Source organism: Coregonus lavaretus (assembly GCF_964263955.1).
Source record: "Coregonus lavaretus genome assembly, chromosome: 17".
In the NCBI taxonomy this organism is placed as follows: Eukaryota; Metazoa; Chordata; class Actinopteri; order Salmoniformes; family Salmonidae; genus Coregonus; species Coregonus lavaretus.
Genome location: NC_140004.1, coordinates 38,523,532 through 38,548,502, shown reverse-complemented (window position 1 = coordinate 38,548,502; position 24,971 = coordinate 38,523,532). Strand labels below are relative to the sequence as shown.

Sequence of the window (24,971 nt, the reverse complement as noted above, 5' to 3'; positions counted from 1 at the left end):
GGAATTCGAGGGGTGGGAGTTAGGGACGGTTGAAATAACAGAGTGCAGGGAGCAACAGATCGTCCTTGATGTGAGGGAGAGAGAGAGAGAGAGAGAGAGAGAGAGAGAGAGAGGGGGGAACAAGGGAGCGAGAAAGAGACAGTGAGAGAGAGCAATGTACTGAAATATGAGATGTAGGCCTATACTCACATAGAACCTGTGAATGTACATGTTTTTAACATCCCAAAGAAACTGAGAAATACACTATATATACAAAAGTATTTGGACACCCCTTCAAATTAGTGCATTTGGCTATTTCAGCCACACCCGTTGCTGACAGGTGTATAAAATCGAGCACACAGCCATGCAATTTCCATAGACAAACATTGGCAGTAGAATGGCCTTACTGAAGAGCTCAGTGACTTTTCAACGTGGCACCGTCATAGGATGCCACCTTTTCAACAAGTCAGTTCATCAAATTTCTGCCCTGCTATAGCTGCCCTGATCAAATGTAAGTGCTGTTATTGTGAAGTGGAAACGTCTAGGAGCAACAACGGCTCAGCCACGAAGTGGTAGGCCACACGAGCTCACAGAACGGGACCGGCGAGTGCTGAAGCGCGTAGCGTGTAAAGATTGTTGCAACACTCACTACCGAGTTCCAAACTGCCTCTGGAAGCAACGTCAGCACAATAACTGTTTCTTCGGGAGCTTCATGAAATGGGTTTCCATGGCCGAGCAGCCGCACACAAGCCTAAGATCACCATGCGCAATGCCAAGCGTCGGCTGGAGAGGTGTAAAGTTCGTCGCCATTGGACTTCTCTGGAGTGATGAATCACGCTTCACAACCTGGCAGTCCGACGGACGAATCTCGGTTTGGCGGATGACAGGAGAATGCTACCTGCCGGATGAATAGTGCCAACTGTAAAGTTTGGTGGAGGAGGAATAATGGTCTGGGGCTGTTTTTCATGGTTTTGGGCTAAGCCCCTTAGTTCCAGTGAAGGGAAATCTTAACACTACAGCATACAATGACATTCTAGACGATTATGTGCTTTCAACTTTGTGGCAACAGTTTGTCGAGATCTGTGTTTGGAGAAATTGACTGGCCAGCACAGAGCCCTGACCTCAACCCCATCAAACACCTTTGGGATGAATTGGAACGCAAACTGCGAGCCAGGCCTAATCGCCCAAAATCAGTGCCCGACCTCACTAATGCTCTTGTGGCTGAATGGAAGAAAGTCCCTGCAGCAATGTTCCAACATCTAGTGGAAAGCCTTCCCAGAAGAGTGGAGGCTGTTATAGCAGCAAAGGGGGGACCAACTCCATATTAATGCCCATGATTTTGGAATGAGATGTTAGACAAGCAAGTGTCCACATACTTTTGGTCATGTAGTGTATGTTCCATGTTGACGATGATAATGATTGTGACAGTATGGTGATGATGATATTACCACTTATCAAAGGCAAAGCGTGTCCACAAACTAAAAACGTATAAGATAATTTTCATTGAAATAGCTAGTAGTTGAAGATTTATGAGAGTAGATAACTTTGCGTGTGTGTGCGTGCGTTTGTGTGTGTGTGTGTGTGTGGTGTTTGTATGTGTGTGTGTGTGTGTGTGGTGTGTGTGTGTGTGTGTGTGTGTGTGTGTGTGTGTGTGTTCTGGGTTCTGTGATTTGTGCTGCAGTCAGTAGGGGAGAGCAGAGAGCAGAAATCAATGGCACCTTCAGATGCTTATTTATGGTTGTGCCAAACCCAGAGCCTCACAACTGGATGACAAATTGTCTGGAAGCGAGGATGGGCCGGTGGGGGTGTGGAGGGGGTAGAGGAGGAGAAAAAGAGCTGATGAGGGGAGAGGGGTGGAATAGAAGTGGCAATGGAAAAACAGACTAGGAAAGTGTATATTTAGGTTACACTCAGGTGCCCTGCTACCAAGATTTGAAGACAGATTTACTCAAAATGTCACTGTTTTCTACAGTAGTAATGCTCTGCCTGATTGAAATGCACAGTGCACGGCTAGCAGGGGTTTGGAATGTGTATAAATATATGAACAGCCATTGATTTACTGTTGTATGAAATGCTGTGCCTCTCCCTGCCTCCCAAACTCAATTACACTCAGTTCCACCCCATATCAAAGTTTGTTCCAAGTCCACACCTCAGAAACCAGAGGCCTGCAGATTTCTCCTAATGAAAGATTTGATCCTCACCACAGATGGAGGAATCACATACTGTATCTTGTCTTATACAGTAGCCTATATGTCATTTTCTTACAGTTTGCTTCTCTGTGATCATTGAAGAATCTCTCTATCTCTCTTTCTCCCTCTCTCTCTCGCTTAGAATTAAAGATTGTGCTCAAATCGAACTACTGGGCCAATAAAGGTATTTGTTAAATTATAGAAATCTCTCTCTCTCAGATCCCACCGTCCAGGGTCCTCATTTGACTGGGTGTAAGTCCAGGGAACAGGAGACGTTTAGGTGTTGGTGGAGTCCCGGAAGCTTCCAGAATCTCACGGAACCTGGAGCACTGCAAATCCAGTACTGGAAGAAGTGAGCCGAGAGAGAGACCTGTGTGTGTGTGTGTGTGTGTGTGTGTGTGTGTGTGTGTGTGTGTGTGTGTGTGTGTGTGTGTGTGTAAATAGTGTAAAGAGTCTGTGTGCTTTATATACCCCTGAAGTATCTTAAGAAATTATTTAAGTTGTATTCTCTTTTTATCAATGACTCATGTGGACTTGAGAGTAGGGGTGTGCCGATCTCATCATACTCATATTCGTAATCTTATCCGTTTTATCACACTTGATACTCGTGATCGGATTTACTCGTGATCGGAAAATCTGGAAGTGTGCTTTAAATGCCGTTAAAGCCTATACCTCAAATGAGCATTACTGCACTGACACTCAGAGCACATCGTCATGTTCCTTCACTCACATTACTGCACTGTCACTCAGAACACATCGTCATGTTCCTTCACTCACATTACTGCCCTGTCACTCAGAACACATCGTCATGTTCCTTAACTCACATTACTGCACTGTCACTCAGAACACATCGTCATGTTCCTTAACTCACATTACTGCGCTGTCACTCAGAGCACATCGTCATGTTCCTTAACTCACATTACTGCGCTGTCACTCAGAACACATCGCTATGCTCCTTCACTCACATTACTGCGCTGTCACTCAGAACACATCGCTATGCTCCTTCACACACATTACTGCGCTGTCACTCAGAGCACATCGCTATGTTCCTTCAGTCACATTACTGCGCTGTCACTCAGAACACATCGTCATGTTCCTTCACTCACATTACTGCACTGTCACTCAGAGCACATCGCTATGTTCCTTCACTCACATTACTGCGCTGTCACTCAGAACACATCGTCATGTTCCTTCACTCACATTACTGCTCTGTCACTCAGAGCACATCGCTATGCTCCTTCACTCATTCACACACATTGTTAAACGACCCCGACAGATGAAAATGCATACTTACTTAGACCTATAACTTTTTTTCAGATCACGGCTAATAATACAAAAATACTTGTGTCATAATCATATTCGAAAATTCTCCATATCTGTTACGATACTCGTTTTGTCTGAGTACTCGGCACACCCCTACTTGAGAGTATACCTGCATAGACTTCTAAAATCTGTATAATAGACCTCTAAAAGACCTCTCTCTCTCTCTCCCTCTCTCTCTCTCTCTCTCTCTCTCTCTCTCCCTCTCTCTCTCTCTCTCTCTCTCTCTCTCTCGCTTAGGAATGACTTGACGAAGGAATGGAAGGAGTGCCCTGACTACTCCTCCTCTGTGAAGAACGAGTGTTTCTTCAATAAGAACAACACGGTTATCTGGATCAAATACTGTGTGCGGCTCCACTCTGAAAGCCAGAACAAAACCTACGATACCTTGTGCTTCGAATTGCAGGACATCGGTGAGGGCACAACAGAGACATGCTAATATGTGCTGTTATAGTTAACACTTAGTTGATAGCCTCTAGACACTTCTTTATGCCCAGATGCAGAACTGAAGGATCTGAATGGGTCCGACTGGCTTACCAACTGGGTGGGGTCATCAGTGGCTTCATTTTCTGGAAGCCACTGATGTCTTTTAAGAAATACACAACTTGACTGTTTGAAATACACAATTGTCATCAAGTCTCAGTCTTGATGTCGTCAGTGGCAGTTGACTTTAACACGTAGTTGCTTCCATCTACCTGATTGGTTGAGGGGCCATCCAAACGTGTCGTGGGACGAGGAGTTGATTACTGTTTCATTAAATCATGTTGACGGAAGTAATTGGGTTGACATGAAAACCTGCAAGCACACTGGGTTCCCAGGAGGACCAGGAGCAGGAAGGCCTAGAAGGCCAACACGTTATCACTATCTGCCAGAAACAGCAGGACAACAACATTGTCCTGTTGCATGTTGGTCAATGTCAGACCATACCCACACAGTTAGATGCTCCCACAGTTTTAAGATACTGTACCTAATTTGGACCTCTGTGGGTCCTTTACCTAACAGTGGGAATATGTGTGGAAATAAAATATTGCATGTAAAGCAGCAAGTGTTGTTATTATTCAGGGAGGTTTCACACCGACTGGACTAGTGGACACAGGTACACTGGCAGGGACACATGTTTCAGTCATGCTTTTCTGATGCAAGGTGGACAGTGTGATAGACATTGTCTATAGCAGGGTTCCCTAACTGGCGGCCCGCGGGCCAAATTTGTGATTTTATTTGGCCCCCCAAGTAAAAGTCATAAATGAACAATTTTCGTTGTTGGACATCAAAGACTGTAAAATCACCAGGAAATAATCTTTAAGTGATTTTAATGTAGGAAATCTGTTGCTAAGTGTTCCCATAGAGACACGTGAACGTATCCCAATGTAATCAAGGTTTGAAATTATGTTTTGTAAAATACTATATCTGTTTGGGCTTCTTGCGGTCAATTGGCAGTGTACAAATTATTTATAATTATGTTCTGACCCCCTGACCCTCCACTCATGAAAAAATCAGGCCGTGGCTGAATGTAGTTGGGGTCTATAGACTAGCATGGGGATGTGAGACTCTGGGAGCCGCAGGGGGTACAAGCTTTGTTCCAGTCCAGCTCAAAAACACATGATTAAACTAATTGTGGTCTATGTTGAAGACAATTCTAAATTGGTCTCATCAGAGCATTATGCAGATGGAGAAAGAAGCCACTTCAGACTATTAAAATACACCCAAAGTCCTGTCACTAGATTGGTCATTTGTTGGCCAGTCATTCATATACTGACCTTTGCCCTTTCACCCCTACCAGTGCACCCTGACCCCCCGGTGGCTCTGAATTGGACACTGCTAAACGTCAGCCGGTCAGGCCTGAACTATGACATCATGGTGAGCTGGGAACCCCCGCCCTCTGCCGACGTATCCGTTGGATGGTTGACACTGGTGTATGAAGTCCAGTACAGGAGAAGGAACAGCTCACACTGGAAAGTGGTGAGTCACAGGCACACTCACACACACACACACAACCTGACGGCACTTCCAGCCTATTACCCAGCAGCCTCTGCAGCTTTGATGGGGCCGTAGCGGAAGCCAGAGCTAGGCCTTCTGGCGAAAACATGGTCTTGATGAGGGGCAGGGGTCAGAGGAGTTAGAGGGCAAGGCCAAGGGAGGTCACTGACAGAAATACCCCCAGATCAACCTCTCATAAAGACACAAACAAGTAGAGAGATCCTGTTGTTGACTGCCTCAATCAACGACAGTGCCAAGTTTGTTTGTGGCACTGAAGACTGTTTATAGAAGCTAATTTATTCTGAGACATAATCACTTTTTATTTGAACATTTCATAGCTTTAGATCGTATTCCTCTCTTACAAAGTTTTTTCCCATTTCTCCCTCTCCCCCTTCCCCGTCTCCCTCTCTCTCTCAGTTGGAGCATGAGTTTGGCACCCAGCAGTCTATCTACGGCCTTCAGACAGGAGAGGAGTACGAGGTGCGCGTGCACTGTGCAATGAGGGCCTTCAATAACTTTGGGGAGTTCAGTGATGTCATCTTTGTCCACGTGCCAGAGATTCCCAGTAAAGGTGAGAGGTCAGGGTCGGGTTGGGGTCAGGCGAAGTCGGGCAGGGCAGGTTGGGGTCAGGCTGGGCGGGGTCGGGGTGGGGTCAGGCAGGGTGGCTCGGGTTGAAGCAGAGGGAAGAGGAGGGCCGGTGTTGTTTACACTATTAAATGTAGTTTTACAGAGACAGTGCACATTAATCAACATTACTGCAAAATAGTTGGGAAGAGATTTTTGACGTACCGATCCCATGGCATAGTGTTTATGAACTGATACGCAAAACAACGCTGGATTCAAAACGTAGAATTTTTCAATTTAAATTATTATATAAAATTCTTGCTACCAATAGAATGTTATTTATATGGGGGATACAATCTTCCCAGCTCTGCAGATTTTACTGCGAAGAGACAGAATCATTAGATCATTTGTTTTGGTACTGTCCATTTGTAGCTTATTTTTGGACACAGGTCCAGGAATGGCTAAAGGATTGCAATATTTACCTGAAGCTAACCCTGCAGATAGCATTACTGGGTGATCTGAAAAGTCATAGTCAATCGATCAATAATATAATACTTTTAGCAAAAATGTTTATTTTCAATTTACAATCTGTAGAAACAATGAGAATAGAAAGGTTCAGAACTTTTGTAAAACATCACAGTACAGTTGAAAAATATATGGCAAATAGAAATCCAATATGGATGGTGTTAAGAGATAGATGGGTGGTGTTGAATGGAGTTGAAGGATGGGACTAATAACAACTAACAACAGCTAATAACAACAAGATAACTAATAATGTAAGCATACTGTGTCCATAATAAGTATATAGGTTATAGGTTGTGTCACAAGCCGGGCTAGAACTCCGGTCTCAGATGTGTAGAGCTGGGGGTACTACCCCTTAGCCACAGAGGAGATGTTGTAGGACCCAAATGAAACACCCAAGGCAATACTCCAGGCAAGTAGATTTAATGTTCCAAAACAGGAGGCAAAACAAAACAACTCCACGAGGGGAGAAAAACAAACTAAAGATAACTTCTAACACTTACTAGGACTGACACGGTGGGACAAAGCAGGAGACACATAGTCAGGACGCAATAACCAAGTGAGAAACAAGGGGAAAACACACAGCTAAAATACACAAGGGGAAACAAGGCACAGGTGACCTGGATCAAGCTAATTAAGACACATGAGGAAGAACTAAGGCAGAGGGGAACACAGATGACCTCTAGAGGCCCGGAGACAAACAGGAGGCAGGAAGCTGACACACGAGGAAGAACTAAGGCAGAGGGGAACACAGATGACCTCTAGAGGCCCGGAGACAAACAGGAGGCAGGAAGCTGACAGGACCCCCTCCTCTAGGAACGACTCCTGACGTTCCTTCCAGAACACCCTGGCCCCAGGGTGCGAAAATCTCGGATCAAACCTGGGTCCAGGATGTCCCTGGCTGGAACCCAGGAGCGCTCCTCTGGCCCGTAGCCCTCCCAGTCCACCAGATACTGCAGAGAGTTCTGGACCCTCCGGGAGTCCAGTATCCGGCGGACTGTGTAGGCTGGCTGGCCGTCAATGATCCTGGGAGGTGGCGGGGGTCTGCGTGGGGGGGCAAAGGGAGAAGACAAGACAGGTTTAAGGAGTGAGACATGGAAAGTGGGGTTAACTCTAAGGGAGCGAGGGAGAACCAAACGATACGACACAGGGTTAACCTTTCTAGCAATGCGGAAAGGCCCGATGTATCTCTGGGAAAGCTTCCTGGATTCGACCCGGAGGGGCAGGTTCTTAGTGGCCAACCAAACTCTCTGACCAGCTCGGAAACTAGGGGCCGTCCGGCGGTGGCGATTAGCCTGACTTTGGTATCTCTGGGAGGTCCGAAGGAGGGCACGCCTGGCCTTCTTCCAGGTCCGCCTACAGCGTTGGACAAAGCGCTGGGCCGAGGGAACACCAACTTGCGCCTCCTCCTCTGGAAACAATGGAGGGTTGTAACCGAACTGGCATTCGAAGGGGGACAATCCGGTGGCTGAGGACTGGAGGGTGTTGTGGGCATATTCAGCCCAAATGATATAGGTGGCCCAAGACGTGGGATTACTGGCCGCCATACACCGCAGGGTGGTCTCCAGATCCTGATTAATCCGTTCCGTTTGGCCATTAGACTCTGGATGGAACCCCGACGATAGGCTGGCTGTGGCCCCAACAAGCCTGCAGAAGGCCCCCCAAAACCGGGACGAGAATTGGGGACCTCGGTCAGAGACCACGTCCAGGGGAATACCAAATATCCGGAAGACATGGTTCATGAGGAGCTCAGCAGTCTCCTTAGCCGAGGGCAGCTTGGGCAGGGGAATAAACCGGGCAGCCTTAGAGAACCGGTCTACCACCACTAGGATGACGGTGTTGCCCTGGGATAGAGGAAGTCCCGTAACAAAGTCCAGAGAAAGGTGTGACCAAGGCCTTCGAGGAACAGGTAAGGGATGGAGCAGTCCCTGGGGTCGCTGGCGTGTCGACTTTCCCTGGTTGCACACAGGGCAGGCCTCAACATAGACCTGCACGTCCTTCTTGATGGACGGCCACCAAAACCGCCGTCGGAGGAACTCCAGTGTGCGAGCACTGCCTGGATGGCATGTCAAGGGCGACTCATGACCCCACTGCAAGACGCGGGCCCGAACAGAGAGAGGAACGTACAGGCGACCGGCAGGACCACCGCCTGGATCGGGCTCCTGGACAAGAGCTTCTCGTACCCCTCTTTCTAGTTCCCACTGAAGAGGTGCGACGATCCTAGACCTCGGAATAATCGATGCCAAGGGCTTCTCTTGTAACTCGGGAGAATAGACTCGAGACAGAGCATCCGGCTTGACGTTCTTGGTGCCAGGTCGGTAAGTCAGAAGGAACTGGAATCGATTAAAGAAAAGGGACCATCGTGCTTGCCGAGGGTTCATCCGCTTAGCCTGTTGGAGATATTCCAGGTTCTTGTGGTCTGTGAGAACCTGGAAAGGGTGCTGAGCCCCCTCAAGCCAATGGCGCCACTCTTCCAATGCCAGTTTTACCGCAAGCAACTCTAGATCCCCCACGTGGTAGTTGCGTTCGGCCTCAGACAGGCGGCGAGACATGAAGGCACAAGGGTGTAATCTCCCATCCGCACCCCTCTGTGACAGGACGGCTCCTACCCCCACTTCTGAGGCGTCCACCTCCACCACGAAAGGTCTTTCTGGGTCAGGGGTCACCAGAATCGGAGCAGAAGTGAAGCGGCGCTTGAGATCCTCGAAGGCCCCTGCTGCTTCCGGACCCCAGTGAATCTTGGTCCCTCCTCCCTTGGTAAGCGTCGTCAAGGGGGCTACCACCGAGCTGAAATTCTTGATGAACTTCCGATAGAAGTTAGAAAAGCCAATGAACCGTTGAACCTCCTTGACCGTGGCAGGTGTGGGCCAATCGTGGACCGCCTTGACCTTCTTGGGATCCATCTCTAGGTGCCCGGGAGTGACAATAAACCCGAGAAACTGAGTCTGAGAAACATGAAATTCACACTTCTCAGGCTTAACGTAGAGGTGATTGTCAAGGAGCCTCTGGAGAACCCGGCTAACATGCCCCTCATGCTCCTTCAGTGACCTCGAGAAGATGAGGATATCGTCCAGGTACACGAAGACGAACAGATTAAGCATATCCCGGAGAACATCATTAATCAGGGCTTGGAATACTGCGGGGGCATTGGTGAGCCCGAACGGCCTCACCCGATATTCATAGTGCCCCGTGGGCGTGTTGAACGCCGTCTTCCATTCGTCTCCTGGCCGGATCCGCACGAGATGGTAAGCATTGCGGAGATCCAGCTTAGTAAAAATGGAAGCCCCTTGAAGCAGCTCAAAAGCAGTGGCCATGAGAGGAAGGGGGTATCGATTCCGAACCGTGATCTTGTTGAGTCCCCGGTAATCAATACAAGGCCTAAGACCCCCGTCTTTCTTTTCAACAAAAAAGAAGCCCGCCCCAGCCGGGGAAGTAGAGGCATAGATGAGGCCGGCTGCCAAGGACTCCTTAATGTAGGTGTCCATAGCTGCGTGCTCGGGGGAGGACAAGGAAAAGATCCGACCTCTAGGAGGGCAGCACCCAGGGAGTAGATCAATGGCACAGTCATACGTGCGATGAGGCGGTAAGGCAGTAGCCCGGGCCTTGCTGAACACTGCCTTGAACCGATGGTAAACACTGGGGACTCGGGAGACGTCAACAGACTCTTGAAACTGGGTACTAGGGGCTGAGGGACTCTGAAGCATGCAGGTGAGTTGGCAAGTGGGACCCCAGCTAAGAATGGTGCCAGTAGGCCAGTCGATCTGGGGATTATGTCTGCATAGCCAGGGGTGACCCAGGATAATAGGATACTCGGGAGAGTCAATGAGATAGAAGGTCTCCTCCTGCTGGTGTTGAGAGATGGTAAGTCGCAGGGACTGAGTCGCCTCAGTAACCTTTCCTGGTTCCAGAGGTCTGCCATCTAAGGCTGTAACTGCCTGGGGTTGAGGAAGTAGTTGGGTAGGGATCTTAAGTTCCTTAGCCAAGGTTACATCCATAAAATCACCTGCGGCACCGGAATCGATCATAGCCTGGACCCGATGCTGGTGGCCCTCCCAGGACAGAGTGGCTGGAATAGCTAGGACCGCGTTAGTAGGAGGAGCTCTAATTTTCCCCATCACAACCCTCCTGTAGCTGGGCGGGGACAGGCGTTTCCCGAAAGCTCGGGGCAAGTGGAGCGGAAGTGGCCGGCAACCCCGCAGTAGAGGCACCGACGCTCCCTCATGCGACGTTCCCTTTCGTTGGGAGAAAGCCTGGAACGGCCTAACTGCCTGCTCTCCGGGGAATCCTGGGGCAGTTCAGGAGCCGGGGCAGCTCTGAATGACGGAGTCCAAACAGGAGAAACAGAGCTGCTCAGAGGAACTTGGGACTGAGACACCTGACGGCGAGCCGTTCTCCGCTCTCTTAGACGATTGTCCAGGCGGATGGCCAAGGCTATGAGGGACTCGAGATCTCCAGCTGGTTCTCGGGTGGCTAACTCATCTTGAAGGGGCTCAGATAACCCTCCCTGAAAGCAGACCCTCAGCGCTTCATCATTCCATCCGCTCCTTGCTGCTATGGTCCGGAAATCAATGGCAAAATCTGCCGTGCTTCGGGGGCCCTGACGGAGAGACAGTAGGTGCTTGGAAGCCTCCCGCCCACTGACAGGATGATCGAACACCCGCTTGAACTCTTCTACAAATGCAGCGTGGGAGTCACAACAGGCCTCCTGGGACTGCCACACCGCAGAAGCCCAGGCGAGCGCCTTTTCTGAAAGAAGGGTAATGATGTAGGCAATCTTGGAACGGTCTGTGGGAAAACTTGAGGGTTGGAGCTCGAAGGTGAGGGAGCATTGGGTGAGGAAACCCTGGCAAGAGCTTGGATCCCCAGAAAAGGGCTTGGGAGGTGGTAGTCGGGGCTCCGCCAACCGAGAAGGCCTGTCGTCACTAGGGGGTGACCTGGGGGAAGGGAGAGGACCAGGGAGGCGTTCAAAGAGCTGGCGAAGGGCACTCATCATTTCGGCCAAGAGTTGAGAATGACTAGCCATCAGCTCCTCTTGTCGGCTGAGAACGGCTTCATGGCGCTGGAAAGAAGCCTCATGTCGAGTGATCACCGCCAACAGGTCCTGGGAACTGAGTGTTTCTGGGTCCATGATGGACTTGGTTATTCTGTCACAAGCCGGGCTAGAACTCCGGTCTCAGATGTGTAGAGCTGGGGGTACTACCCCTTAGCCACAGAGGAGATGTTGTAGGACCCAAATGAAACACCCAAGGCAATACTCCAGGCAAGTAGATTTAATGTTCCAAAACAGGAGGCAAAACAAAACAACTCCACGAGGGGAGAAAAACAAACTAAAGATAACTTCTAACACTTACTAGGACTGACACGGTGGGACAAAGCAGGAGACACATAGTCAGGACGCAATAACCAAGTGAGAAACAAGGGGAAAACACACAGCTAAAATACACAAGGGGAAACAAGGCACAGGTGACCTGGATCAAGCTAATTAAGACACATGAGGAAGAACTAAGGCAGAGGGGAACACAGATGACCTCTAGAGGCCCGGAGACAAACAGGAGGCAGGAAGCTGACACACGAGGAAGAACTAAGGCAGAGGGGAACACAGATGACCTCTAGAGGCCCGGAGACAAACAGGAGGCAGGAAGCTGACAGGTTGAGAGCTTTTGTGAAAGAGCACAGTTAGAAAGATATGGCATATAGAAGCAAACCAGATGGACATCATGAAAATGATCAGAGAGGTTGAGGGTAGAGGAAGTTCAGGAGTAAAAACAAACAAAATAGAATTATTGTAAAATTGATTGTGTGTCACGGTTTCGGCCGAGGCTGCTCCTTCTCCTTGTTCGGGCAGGCTTCGGCGGTCGTCGTCTCCGGAGTACTAGCTGCCACCATTCGTTGTTTCTGTGTTTGTTTGGTTTGGTCTGTTTTGGTACACCTGTTTCTCATTTTGTCTTGATTATGTGTCCTTTAAGTTCTCGTTGTTTCTGTCTTGTGGTTGTGTGTAGTTGTTCCTTGTCAGCTGGTGCTTCCAGTCAGTTAGTGCTCTATTTTGTATTGGATAGAGAGTCCGCACTTGTTGTGCGTGTTTGCTGTGTTTTGCATTTAGACGCTGTGTGCGTTAGTTTTCTCGTTGCCTCCGGCTCTGTTTGTAGCCGTTCTTTTGTGGACTTTACTAAAGTATTTTTGGACTCGCATCTGTGTCCTGCATCTGATTCCTACACCACACCTACGCCCGCTCTGACATTGTGTCCATAAAGTGTATATAGTATGTATAAGCTGGAAGTAGAGGCCTAAGCATTGTTGTTCACTAGTTTGCTCCAATTAGGGAAGGGGTGGTGGGGTTGGAGGGTAATAAAGGGAAATATATATTTTTTAAGGATATGTATATGTATGTGTATATATGTATGTATGTATATATATATATGTATGTATGTATATATGTGTGTGTATGTATGTATGTATGTATGTAGTATGTGTGTCTATATATATATATATACACAGTGGGGAGAACAAGTACTTGATACACTGCCGATTTTGCAGGTTTTCCTACTTACAAAGCATGTAGAGGTCTGTAATTTTTATCATAGATACACTTCAACTGTGAGAGACGGAATCTAAAACAAAAATCCAGAAAATCACATTATATGATTTTTAAGTAATTAATTTGCATTTTATTGCATGACATAAGTATTTGATCACCTACCTACCAGTAAGAATTCCGGCTCTCACAGACCTGTTAGTTTTTCTTTAAGAAGCCCTCCTGTTCTCCACTCCTTACCTGTATTAACTGCACCTGTTTGAACTCGTTACCTGTATAAAATACACTTGTCCACACACTCAATCAAACAGACTCCAACCTCTCCACAATGGCCAAGACCAGAGAGCTGTGTAAGGACATCAGGGATAAAATTGTAGACCTGCACAAGGCTGGGATGGGCTACAGGACAATAGGCACGCAGCTTGGTGAGAAGGCAACAACTGTTGGCACAATTATTAGAAAATGGAAGAAGTTCAAGATGACGGTCAATCACCCTCGGTCTGGGGATCCATGCAAGATCTCACCTCGTGGGGCATCAATGATCATGAGGAAGGTGAGGGATCAGCCCAGAACTACACGGCAGGACCTGGTCAATGACCTGAAGAGAGCTGGGACCACAGTCTCAAAGAAAACCATTAGTAACACACTACGCCGTCATGGATTAAAATCCTGCAGCGCACGCAAGGTCCCCCTGCTCAAGCCAGTGCATGTCCAGGCCCGTCTGAAGTTTGCCAATGACCATCTGCATGATCCAGAGGAGGAATGGGAGAAGGTCATGTGGTCTGATGAGACAAAAATATAGCTTTTTGGTCTAAACTCCACTCGCCGTGTTTGGAGGAAGAAGAAGGATGAGTACAACCCCAAGAACACCATCCCAACCGTGCAGCATGGAGGTGGAAACATCATTCTTTGGGGATGCTTTTCTGCAAAGGGGACAGGACGACTAGACCGTATTGAGGGGAGGATGGATGGGGCCATGTATCGCGAGATCTTGGCCAACAACCTCCTTCCCTCAGTAAGAGCATTGAAGATGGGTCGTGGCTGGGTCTTCCAGCATGACAACGACCCGAAACACACAGCCAGGGCAACTAAGGAGTGGCTCCGTAAGAAGCATCTCAAGGTCCTGGAGTGGCCTAGCCAGTCTCCAGACCTGAACCCAATAGAAAATCTTTGGAGGGAGCTGAAAGTCCGTATTGCCCAGCGACAGCCCCGAAACCTGAAGGATCTGGAGAAGGTCTGTATGGAGGAGTGTGCCAAAATCCCTGCTGCAGTGTGTGCAAACCTGGTCAAGACCGTATGATCTCTGTAATTGCAAACAAAGGTTTCTGTACCAAATATTAAGTTCTGCTTTTCTGATGTATCAAATACTACTGTCATGCAATAAAATGCAAATGAATTACTTAAAAATCATACAATGTGATTTTCTGGATTTTTGTTTTAGATTCCGTCTCTCACAGTTGAAGTGTACCTATGATAAAAATGACAGACCTCTACATGCTTTGTAAGTAGGAAAACCTGCAAAATCGGCAGTGTATCAAATACTTGTTCTCCCCACTGTATATATATATATTTGCGAGAAAAAAAACATATGGGGGATTGGAAGTGATGCAGACAATTACATTGATGGAAGTTACAATCTATCTGCAATATTAAAGCTGATCTACCCCCTATTTTTTTTTAAATAAATAAATAAAATAAAATAAAATAAAAAATTACTGTAAAAGTGCCTGTTTTAGCCAGATGGTAAATGTTCAACTGCAGTCCCTGGGAACAAACATGGCAGCCATCTTGTGCAAGGATAAGATAGTATTACTACATAATGACAATTGTTAAATAAGTGTCTTGTCACGAACGTCTGAAGGAGCGGACCAATACGCAGCGCGTGGAGTGAACATGATGACTTTATTAATTAAAGCAACCACGAAGAAAACAACAAATGACGATACGTGAAGTTCAAAATACTGATACAGACTAACAGCAACACGGAAACAATAACCCACAACACAAAGGAAAAAACACACCGAATATATATGGCTCCCAATCAGAGATAACGAGCCGACAGCTGACACTCGTTACCTCTGATTGGGAGTCATCGACCAATCACCACATGACACAAACCAAATGAGACTCACCCATTCCCAACACCACCAAATGAAATACACCCAACACAAGAAAATGAACAACCCTGGCTCAATATAAACGTCCATAGAGCCAGAGTGTTACAGTACCCCCCCCTAAAGGTGCGAACTCCGGGCGCACCAGCATACAGTCTAGGGGAGGGTCTGGGTGGGCGTCTGTCCACGGTGGCGGTTCTGCTTCTGGTCGTGGTCCCCATCCCACCTTAGTCACTCTCCGCTTCCGTCCTCCCTTCCTCATGACCACCCCCCAACTCAACCCCACAGGATTAAGGGGCGGCACCGGACTCAGGGGCAGCACCGGGATAAGGGGCAGCACCGGGACAAGGGGCAGCACCGGACTAAGGGGCAGCACCGGACTAAGGGGCAGCACCGGGATAAGGGGCAGCACCGGGACAAGGGGCAGCACCGGGACAAGGGGCAGCACCGGGCTGAAGGGCAGTACAGGACTAAGGGGCAGCACCGGGCTAAGGGGCAGTACCTGACTAGATGGCGGATCCTGGCTGGCTGGCTCTGGCGGATCCTGGCGGGACGGCTCTGGCGGATCCTGGCGGGACGGCTCTGGCGGATCCTGGCGGGACGGCTCTGGCGGATCCTGGCGGGACGGCTCTGGCGGATACAGGCTGGACGGCTCTGGCGGATACAGGCTGGACGGCTCTGGCGGATCCTGGCGGGACGGCTCTGGCGGATCCGGGCTGACCGGCTCTGGCGGATCCTGGCTGGCCGGCTCTGGCTGATCCTGGCTGGACGGCTCTGGCGGATCCTGGCGGGACGGCTCTGGCGGATCCGGGCTGACCGGCTCTGGCGGATCCTGGCTGGACGGCTCTGGCTGATCCTGGCTGGACGGCTCTGGCGGATCCAGGCTGGACGGCTCTGGCGGATCCAGGCTGGACGGCTCTGGCGGATCCGGGCTGACCGGCTCTGGCGGATCCTGGCTGGCCGGCTCTGGCGGATCCAGGCTGGACAGCTCTGGCGGATCCAGGCTGGACGGCTCTGGCGGATCCAGGCTGGACGGCTCTGGCGGATCCTGGCGAGACGGCTCTGGCGGATCCGGGCTGACCGGCTCTGGCGGATCTGGCTGCTCATGGCTGACTGACGGATCTGGCTGCTCATGGCTGGCTGACGGATCTGGCTGCTCATGGCTGGCTGACGGATCTGGCTGCTCATGGCTGGCTGACGGATCTGGCTGCTCATGGCTGGCTGACGGGTCTGGCTGCTCATGGCTGGCTGACGGGTCTGGCTGCTCATGGCTGGCTGACGGATCTGGCTGCTCATGGCTGGCTGACGGGTCTGGCTGCTCATGGCTGGCTGACGGATCTGGCTGCTCATGGCTGACTGACGGATCTGGCTGCTCATGGCTGGCTGACGGATCTGGCTGCTCATGGCTGGCTGACGGATCTGGCTGCTCATGGCTGGCTGAAGGGTCTGGCTGCTCATGGCTGACTGACGGATCTGGCTGCTCATGGCTGGCTGATGGTGCTGGCTGGGAGGCTGGCGGTGGAGGCGGACCCCAGCCTCGGATAGCAGTCATCACCTCCAGCAGGGCGGCTCCCATCTGCAGGATCTGCTCTTTCTGGTTCCGAACCTGAGCTTCCAGTCTAGTATGGGCTGCGTCGGCTCCTGCTGATTCCATAGCAGGTGTCTGATTCTGTCTGGCGGACGGCTCTGCAGGCTCATGGCAGACGGACGGCTTTACAGGCTCAGTACAGACGGGCGGCTTATGCAGCGCTTGGCAGACGTGCAGTTCAGACGCCCTAGGACAGACGGCAGACTCTGGCCGGCTGGCGACGCACATCGTGGACCTGGTGCGTGGAGTAGGAACAGACCGGCCCGTACCGGGAACACCCACCACTGGCCTTAACTGGGGATCAAGAACGGACCGGACCAGACTGGGAACACACTTCAGTCTCTCATGCCGTGCCACAACAACTTCCCTCCCTCTACTCGCCAATGGCTCCCGTAATCCGATAGCCTTCTCTCCAGCTCTACCCGTGGCAGCCTCCAGCTGCCCAGGCGCCCAAGCCATGTGCCCCCCCCCAAAAATTTTTGGGGGAGTAACCACGGGCTCCCAGCCTCGACTCCGCGCTTCCTCTTCGTACCACCTCCTCTCGGCTGCAGCTGCCTCCAGCTCTTCACGAGGGCGGTGATATTCCTCCTCATACCACCTCCTCTCGGCTGCAGCTGCCTCCAGCTCTTCACGAGGGCGGTGATCTTCCTCCGGTTGTGCCCAAGGACCCTTTCCAGCCCGAATCTCCTCCCAAGTCCAAAAATCCTTAGGAGGCGTCCATACATCCTGCGTAGGTAGGTCCTGTTGCCGCTTGTTACGCCGCTTGGTCCTCTTGTGGTGGGTTATTCTGTCACGAACGTCTGAAGGAGCGGACCAATACGCAGCGCGTGGAGTGAACATGATGACTTTATTAATTAAAGCAACCACGAAGAAAACAACAAATGACGATACGTGAAGTTCAAAATACTGATACAGACTAACAGCAACACGGAAACAATAACCCACAACACAAAGGAAAAAACACACCGAATATATATGGCTCCCAATCAGAGATAACGAGCCGACAGCTGACACTCGTTACCTCTGATTGGGAGTCATCGACCAATCACCACATGACACAAACCAAATGAGACTCACCCATTCCCAACACCACCAAATGAAATACACCCAACACAAGAAAATGAACAACCCTGGCTCAATATAAACGTCCATAGAGCCAGAGTGTTACATGTCTTCATTATAAGATACGTATATGTTGGTGATAAGGATGATGATGAAGTTGATGATGATGCTGGTCCATGATGATGATGATGATGATCCTGTTCTAGAGTCCACGTTCCCTGTGACTCTGGTCCTGATCTTTGGGGCTGTGGGCCTGTCCATTCTCCTCATACTTATCATCTTCTCTCAGCAGCAGAGGTGAGGACATGCACGCACACACACACACATGCACACACACGCATGCACGCGCACACACACACACACACACACACACACACACACATACACACACACACACACACACAGTCATCTTCATCTCCTCTCTCCCTCTTACTCTTCCTCTCAGACTGATGGTGATTCTGCTGCCTCCTGTCCCTGCACCCAAAATCAAAGGGATAGATCCAGCACTGCTTAAGGTAAGACCACAAACACTGCATACGTGTGTGTGTGTGTGTGTGTGTGTGTGTGCGCGTGCGTGCGTTTTTCTTGTGAGTAGGTGTGATCAAGTATTTAGGATGTGAAAACAAGTGTGAATTGTTATGACTCAGAGTGCATTACAGATTATTACACTCAACAAAAATATAAACGCATTCGACAATTTCAAAGATTTGATTCACAGTTCACGTAAGGAAATCAGTCAATTGAAATAAATAAATTAGGCCTTAATTCATGGATTTCACATGACTGGGAATACAGATATACATCTATTGGTCACAGATACCACAGAAAAAGTTGGGTCGTGGATCAGAAAACCAGTCAGTACCTGGTGTGACCACCATTTGCCTCATGCAGCGCGATACATCTCCTTTGCATAGAGTTGATCAGGCTGTTAATTGTGGCCTGTGGAATGTTGTCCCGCTCCTCTTCATTGGCTGTGTGAGGGTTCTGAATATTGGCGGGAACTGGAACACGGTGTCGTACACGTCGATCCAGAGCATCCCTAACTTGCTCAATGGGTGACATGTCTGGTGAGTATGCAGGCCATGGAAGAATTGGCATTTTCAGCTTCCAGATATTGTGTACATATCCTTGTGACATGGGGCCGTGCATTATCATGCTGAAACATGAGGTGATGGCGACGGATGAATGGCACGACAATGGGCCTCAGGATCTCGTCATGGTATCTCTCTGCATTCAAATTGCCATCGATTAAGTGTAATTGTGTTCGTTGTCCGTAGCTTATGCCTGCCCATACCATAACCCCACCGCCACCATGGGGCACTCTGTTCATAACGTTGACATCAGCAAATCGCTCGCCCACACGACGCCATACACGCTGTCTGCCATCTGCCCGGTACAGTTGAAACCGGGATTCATCCTTGAAGAGCACACTTCTCCAGCGTGCTAGTGGCCATCGAAGGTGAGCATTTGCCCACTGAAGTTCGTTACGACGCTGAACTGCAGTCAGGCTAAGACCCTGGTGAGGACGACGAGCGCGCAGATGAGCTGTATCATTTAATAAATAAGTATGTTCACCTTCCACGCTGCGCCTTGGTCCTCTATATCCGACGATCGTGACAGAAGATCCCACCAATACAGGACCAAGCAGCGTGCCCAGGCAGGAGAGGAGAAGCGGCGCCAACCGGGCAGTCGTCGGACAGGCGAGGGGCACCCCCAATAAATTTTTAGGGGGGGGCACATGGCAGGGACGACGGGGCCACTAGAGGCAGATAAGGGGCGAGTTGGTGGACGAGGAGAGAAGGCCACCGGGTTACGGGAGCCATTGGTGTATAGAGGGAAGGAAAATGTAGAGGCACGGCGAGAGGTACTGAAGTGTGTTGCCAGTCCGGTCCGGCCCGTTCCTGATCCCCGTGTAAGGCCAGTGGTGTGTGTTCCCAGTACGGTCTGGCCTGTTCCTGTCCATCGCGCCAAGCCTATGGTGCGCGTCGCCAGCCCGGCCCGGCCCGTTCCTGCTCCCCGCACCAAACCTGTGGTGCGCATCGCCAGCCCGGTCCGGCCTGTTCCTGCTCCCCGCACCAAGCTAGTGGTGCGCGTCGCCAGCCCGGCCCGGCCTGTTCCTGCTCCCCGCACCAAGCCAATGGTGCGCATCGCCAGCCTGGTCCGGCCTGTTCCTGCTCCCCGCACCAAACCTGTGATGCGCATCGCCAGCCCGTGCCCGTTTCACCGGTGCCTGGTCAGGTACCGGTCAGCTGCTCCACACCGGAGCCTGAGCAATCCGCTCCACCGAAGTCCAGTCCAGCTCCAGCCAGTGGGGCTAGACCAGACTAGGGGCACTACGGGGGGGTTAGTAGAGGGTGGTGGTCAATCCCGGAGCCGGAACCGCCTCCGAGGAGGAATGCCCACCCAGCCCTCCCCTGTTCGGTGATGTTTAGGCGCGGTCGCAGTCCGCGCCTTTAGGGGGGGGTACTGTCACGCCCTGGCTCTAGGGACTCTTTTAAGTTGAGCCAGGGTGTGTAGAGTTTATGTTTTGTGCTCGTTGTGTCTAGTTTAGTTTTTGTATATCTATGTTGGCCAGAGTGGTTCTCAATCAGAGGCAACGAGTATCAGCTGTTGCTGGTTGTCTCTGATTGGGAACCATATTTAGTCAGGTGGTTTTCCCACAGTGTTTGTGGGATCTTGTTCCGTGTTGGTTTGTGTTTTGCACCTGTGGACGTCACGTATCGATTTGTTGTTTTGTTCGTGTATCATTTAATAAATAAGTATGTTCACCTTCCATGCTGCGCCTTGGTCCTCTATACTCCTGAGTGGTGCAGTGGTCTAAGGCACTGCATCGCAGTGCTAACTGTGCCACTAGAGATCCTGGTTCGAATCCAGGCTCTGTCGCAGCCGGCCGCGACCGGGAGACTCATGGGCGGCGCACAATTGGCCCAGCGTCGTCCAGGATAGGGGAGGGAATGGCCGGCAGGGATGTAGCTCAGTTGATAGAGCATGGCGTTTGCAACGCCAGGGTTGTGGGTTCGTTTCCCACGGGGGGCCAGTATAAAAAAAAATAATAATAATGTATTCACTAACTGTAAGTCGCTCTGGATAAGAGCGTCTGCTAAATGACTAAAATGTAAATGAATATCCGACGATCGTGACAGGTGGTTCCCAATCAGAGGCAGCTGTAGCTCGTTGTCTCTGATTGGGGTCCATACTTAGGTAGCCTGTTGGCACTAGTGGGGTGTGGGATCTTGTTCCGTGTTGAGGTATGTTATTTGTCTACCTTGGACGTTTCGTTTGTTGTTTTTGTCGTGTGTTCAGTACGTAAATAAATATGAATGCATATCACGCTGACGAGAGTCTGGCAAGAGGGATGGAGGCCATGATCACGGGGGAGAGACAAGCCCAAAACATTTTTAGGGGGGGCTCACACCGTGGACGACGAGGCAGCAGGAGGCCGCGATAGAGCGGGTCAGCCGTTTTGCAGAGGAGGCCGCCAGATTAAGGGGGTCATTGGTTCAGAGGGAACAGAAGGAAAGTGTAGAGGCACGGCGAGAGGAGCTGGTTAGGCAGTGGTGCGTGTCGCCAGTCCGGTCCGGCCCGTTCCTGATTCCTGCACTAAGCCAGTGGTGGGTGTTCCCGGTATGGTTCGGCCCGTTCCTGCTCCTCGCATCAAGCGAGTAGTGCGCATCGCCAGCCCGGTCCGGCCTGTTCCTGTCCCTCGCACCAAGTCAGTGGTGCGCGTCGCCAGCCCGGCCCGGCCTGTTCCTGCCCCGTGCACCAAGCCAGTGGTGCGCGTCGCCAGCCCGGTCCGACCTGTTCCTGTCCCTCGCACCAAGACAGTGGTGCGCGTCGCATGCCCGGCCCGGCCTGTGCCTGCTCCCCGCACCAGGCCAGTGGTGCGCGTCGCCAGTCCGGTACAGCCCGTTCCTGCTCCCCGCACCAAGCCAGTGGTGCGAGTCGTCAGCCCAGTCCGGCCCATTCCTGCTCCCCGCACCAAGCCAGTGGTGCGTGTGTCCAGTCCGGCACGGCCCGTGCCTGTTCCACCGGTGCCTGGTCCGGCACCGGTCAGCTGCTCCACTCCGGAGCAATCCGCTCCACCGGGGTCCAGTCCAGCTCCGGTCAGCGGCTCCACTCCGGAGCCAGAGCAGTCCGCTCCACCGGTGCCTGATCCAGTTCCGGTCAGCGGCTCCACCCCAGACCCAGACGTCAGCCCCTCTCCAGGTTCGGGGTCTCCCACACCAGGGTCCAGACAGGGCGTGGTACTTCGTGGGAGGAAGGAGAGAGGAAGCAGCGCGCCAAGGTCCAGACCAGACCAGGGGCGCAACGGGGAGGTGGAGAGTAAGTGGTGGTCACACCCGGAGCCGGATCCGCCTCCAAGGCGGAATGCCCACCCGGCCCCTACCATGTTAGGTTTATGTGGCGCGGTCGGAGTCCGTACCTTTGGGGGGGGGGGGGGGGGGGGGGGTACTGTCACACCCTGACTCTAGGGACTTGTATTTGTTGAGTCAGGGTGTGTATTTTCTGTTGGGTTTGTCTATGTTAGTTTCTAGATCGTTTAGATCTATGTTGGCCAGGGTGGTTCCCAATCAGAGGCAGCTGTAGCTCGTTGTCTCTGATTGGGGACCATACTTAGGTAGCCTGTTGGCACTAGTGGGGTGTGGGATCTTGTTCCGTGTTGAGGTATGTTATTTGTCTACCTTGGACGTCACGTTTCGTTTGTTGTTTTTGTCGTGTGTTCAGTACGTAAATAAATATGAATGCATATCACGCTGCGCCTTGGTCCTTCTCGTCCGTAAACGATTGTGACAAACTGTAAAGTTTAGTAGAGGAAGAATAATGGTCCGGGGCTGTTTTTCATGGTTCGGGTTAGGCCCTTTAGTTCCAGTTAAGGGAAATCTTAAAGCTACAGCATACTGTACAATGACATTCTAGACAATTCTGTGCTTCCAACTTTGTGGCAACAGTTTGGGGAAGGCCTTTTCCTGTTTCAGCATGACAATGCCCCCGTGCACAAAGCGAGGTCCATACAGAAATGGTTTGTCGAGATCGGTGTGGAAGAACTTGACTGGCCTGCACAGAGCCCTGACCTCAACCCCATCAAACACCTTTGGGATGAATAGGAACGCCGACTGCAAGCCAGGCCTAATCGCCCAACATCAGTGCACAACCTCACTAATGCTCTTGTGGCTGAAAGGAAGCAAGTCCCCGCAACAATGTTCCAACATCTAGTGGAAAGCCTTCCCAGAAGAGTGGAGGCTATAGCAGCAAAGGGGGACCAACTCCGTATTAATGCCCATGATTTTGGAATGAGATGTTAGACGAACAGGTGTCCACATACTCTTGGTGATGTAGTGTACATATAGCCTTATGTTCTACCACATATGATGAAAACACATCATCTACATTGATGTTAATTAAAAACGTTGTGGTTTGAGTAGGAAGTTGAACATTGAGATACTTGTTGTGTTTTTATTATTACTTTTAGTTAGTTCTCTATTTTCTTTCTCTCTGCATTGTTGGGTAAGCATTTCACTGTTCGTCTACACCTGTTGTTTACGAAGCATGTGACCAAGAAGATTTGATTTGATTTGATATGCTCATTGTGTCATGGTGTCATTGTGTTGGAGGTGTGCTGTTGAAATGGGATGTGGGCTGCTGTTGATGAGGAACATGTACTTTTCAAAACAGCCCCACCACTTGTACAGTAGCTTAAGTATACCACTCTATGAACAGGAAACCAATCAAAGTGTCCCTATGAACAGTAAACCACTCAAAGTGTCCCTATGAACAGTAAACCACTCAAAGTGTCCCTATGAACAGGAAACCACTCAAAGTGTCCCTATGAACAGTAAACCACTCAAAGTGTCCCTATGAACAGGAAACCACTCAGTGTCCCTATGAACAGTAAACCACTCAGTGTCCCTATGAACAGTAAACCACTCAAAGTGTCCCTATGAACAGTAAGCCACTCAGAGTGTCCCTATGAACAGTAAATAAAACACAGTAATATGATAGGACTGGACATGACCAGGGCATGCGCATATAAATAGAATCAAAATGTTGTATATACTAATAGGGTACACATAAGGGCTTGGCAATGAAACGCAAAGACCATCAGTTTGGTCCTTGAAAATACCTGGAGATTTTTATAGCCAATTTATAAACTCTCTCTCTGCTCCGCTATACATTTCCGTGGTCAGACAGAGTTCTAGATGCTCCAATACTATTTTATGGACTGGATCTTAGTTACAACAGCATATACGGTACAACATATTGTAGAATTTACAATTGAGAAACAATTGATAAGAAGGAGGGTGATAATGACAGGATAGGATGAATGTTAATGTTTCCGAGGGGAAAATTGTCTTCGATACACAGTACTGCTGTACAAAAAAATAGAAACAGGTCATTACCCACTCAACATATTGCACATTATCCCTGACATACACATTTTACACTTCTCATAGCCACACACATTCACATACGTAATTATGTATTTATTTGACTTATTTTACCTAGAGCCAGAATTGCAATGTAACCATTACTTAAAATACATTTCTTTTATACCTGCTCAAAACACAAATACACACTCTCTCCCTCTCTCACTGCTTCATTCTCCCTACCTCGCTCCCTCTAACACATACATACACTCACTCTCCCTCTTTCTCTGTCTCTCTGTTAGATTCATTTGTATTTTAAGAATAATGACTAAAGGATTTCACCCCAAATACAGTATAAATGTGTGAACGGTGTTAAGAGTTATAATGTAGTGGCAACCCACTAACAGAGGGGGGCGGGACTAAACATTCCAGGGTGAAGGGGACTGAGAAAACGGGTTAAAAAAAGCCTCCTAAAGGTGGGCGGAGCAAAGTGCCTTTGTGTGTCAAAGGGTATAAAACAGTATTTTGGCGCCAGAGCTCTCCATGAATAGAAATACAGATCATTCTTGCTGGTTGTGGACCTTGAATCATTTATGATTAAAACCAGGGCCTTACAACCCTTGGTAATGATTCAAGCTTAGGTTGAATTAGAGATAGAAATTCTCTTGACACTCTCACACTCATTCCCTCACCCACACTTGATCTCTCCCTTTCTTCTGTCTCAAACCCTTCTCTCTCTCTCTCTCTCTCTCTCTCTCT

At 50.0% G+C, this 24,971-nt stretch overlaps 1 protein-coding gene across 1 annotated transcript in view; it reads left to right on the top strand.

Annotated features, from left to right (window-relative positions):
- Window positions 1–24,971, top strand: part of LOC311144388 (growth hormone receptor-like) — a 92,185-nt gene that overhangs the window by 60,251 nt on the left and 6,963 nt on the right. Inside the window, exons 3-8 of the mRNA XM_084180403.1 lie at window positions 2,388–2,520; window positions 3,729–3,901; window positions 5,269–5,447; window positions 5,883–6,036; window positions 18,054–18,144; window positions 18,293–18,452. Coding sequence (XP_084036529.1) covers window positions 2,388–2,520; window positions 3,729–3,901; window positions 5,269–5,447; window positions 5,883–6,036; window positions 18,054–18,144; window positions 18,293–18,452 — 890 coding nt within the window. The remainder of the gene's footprint in view (window positions 1–2,387; window positions 2,521–3,728; window positions 3,902–5,268; window positions 5,448–5,882; window positions 6,037–18,053; window positions 18,145–18,292; window positions 18,453–24,971) is intronic.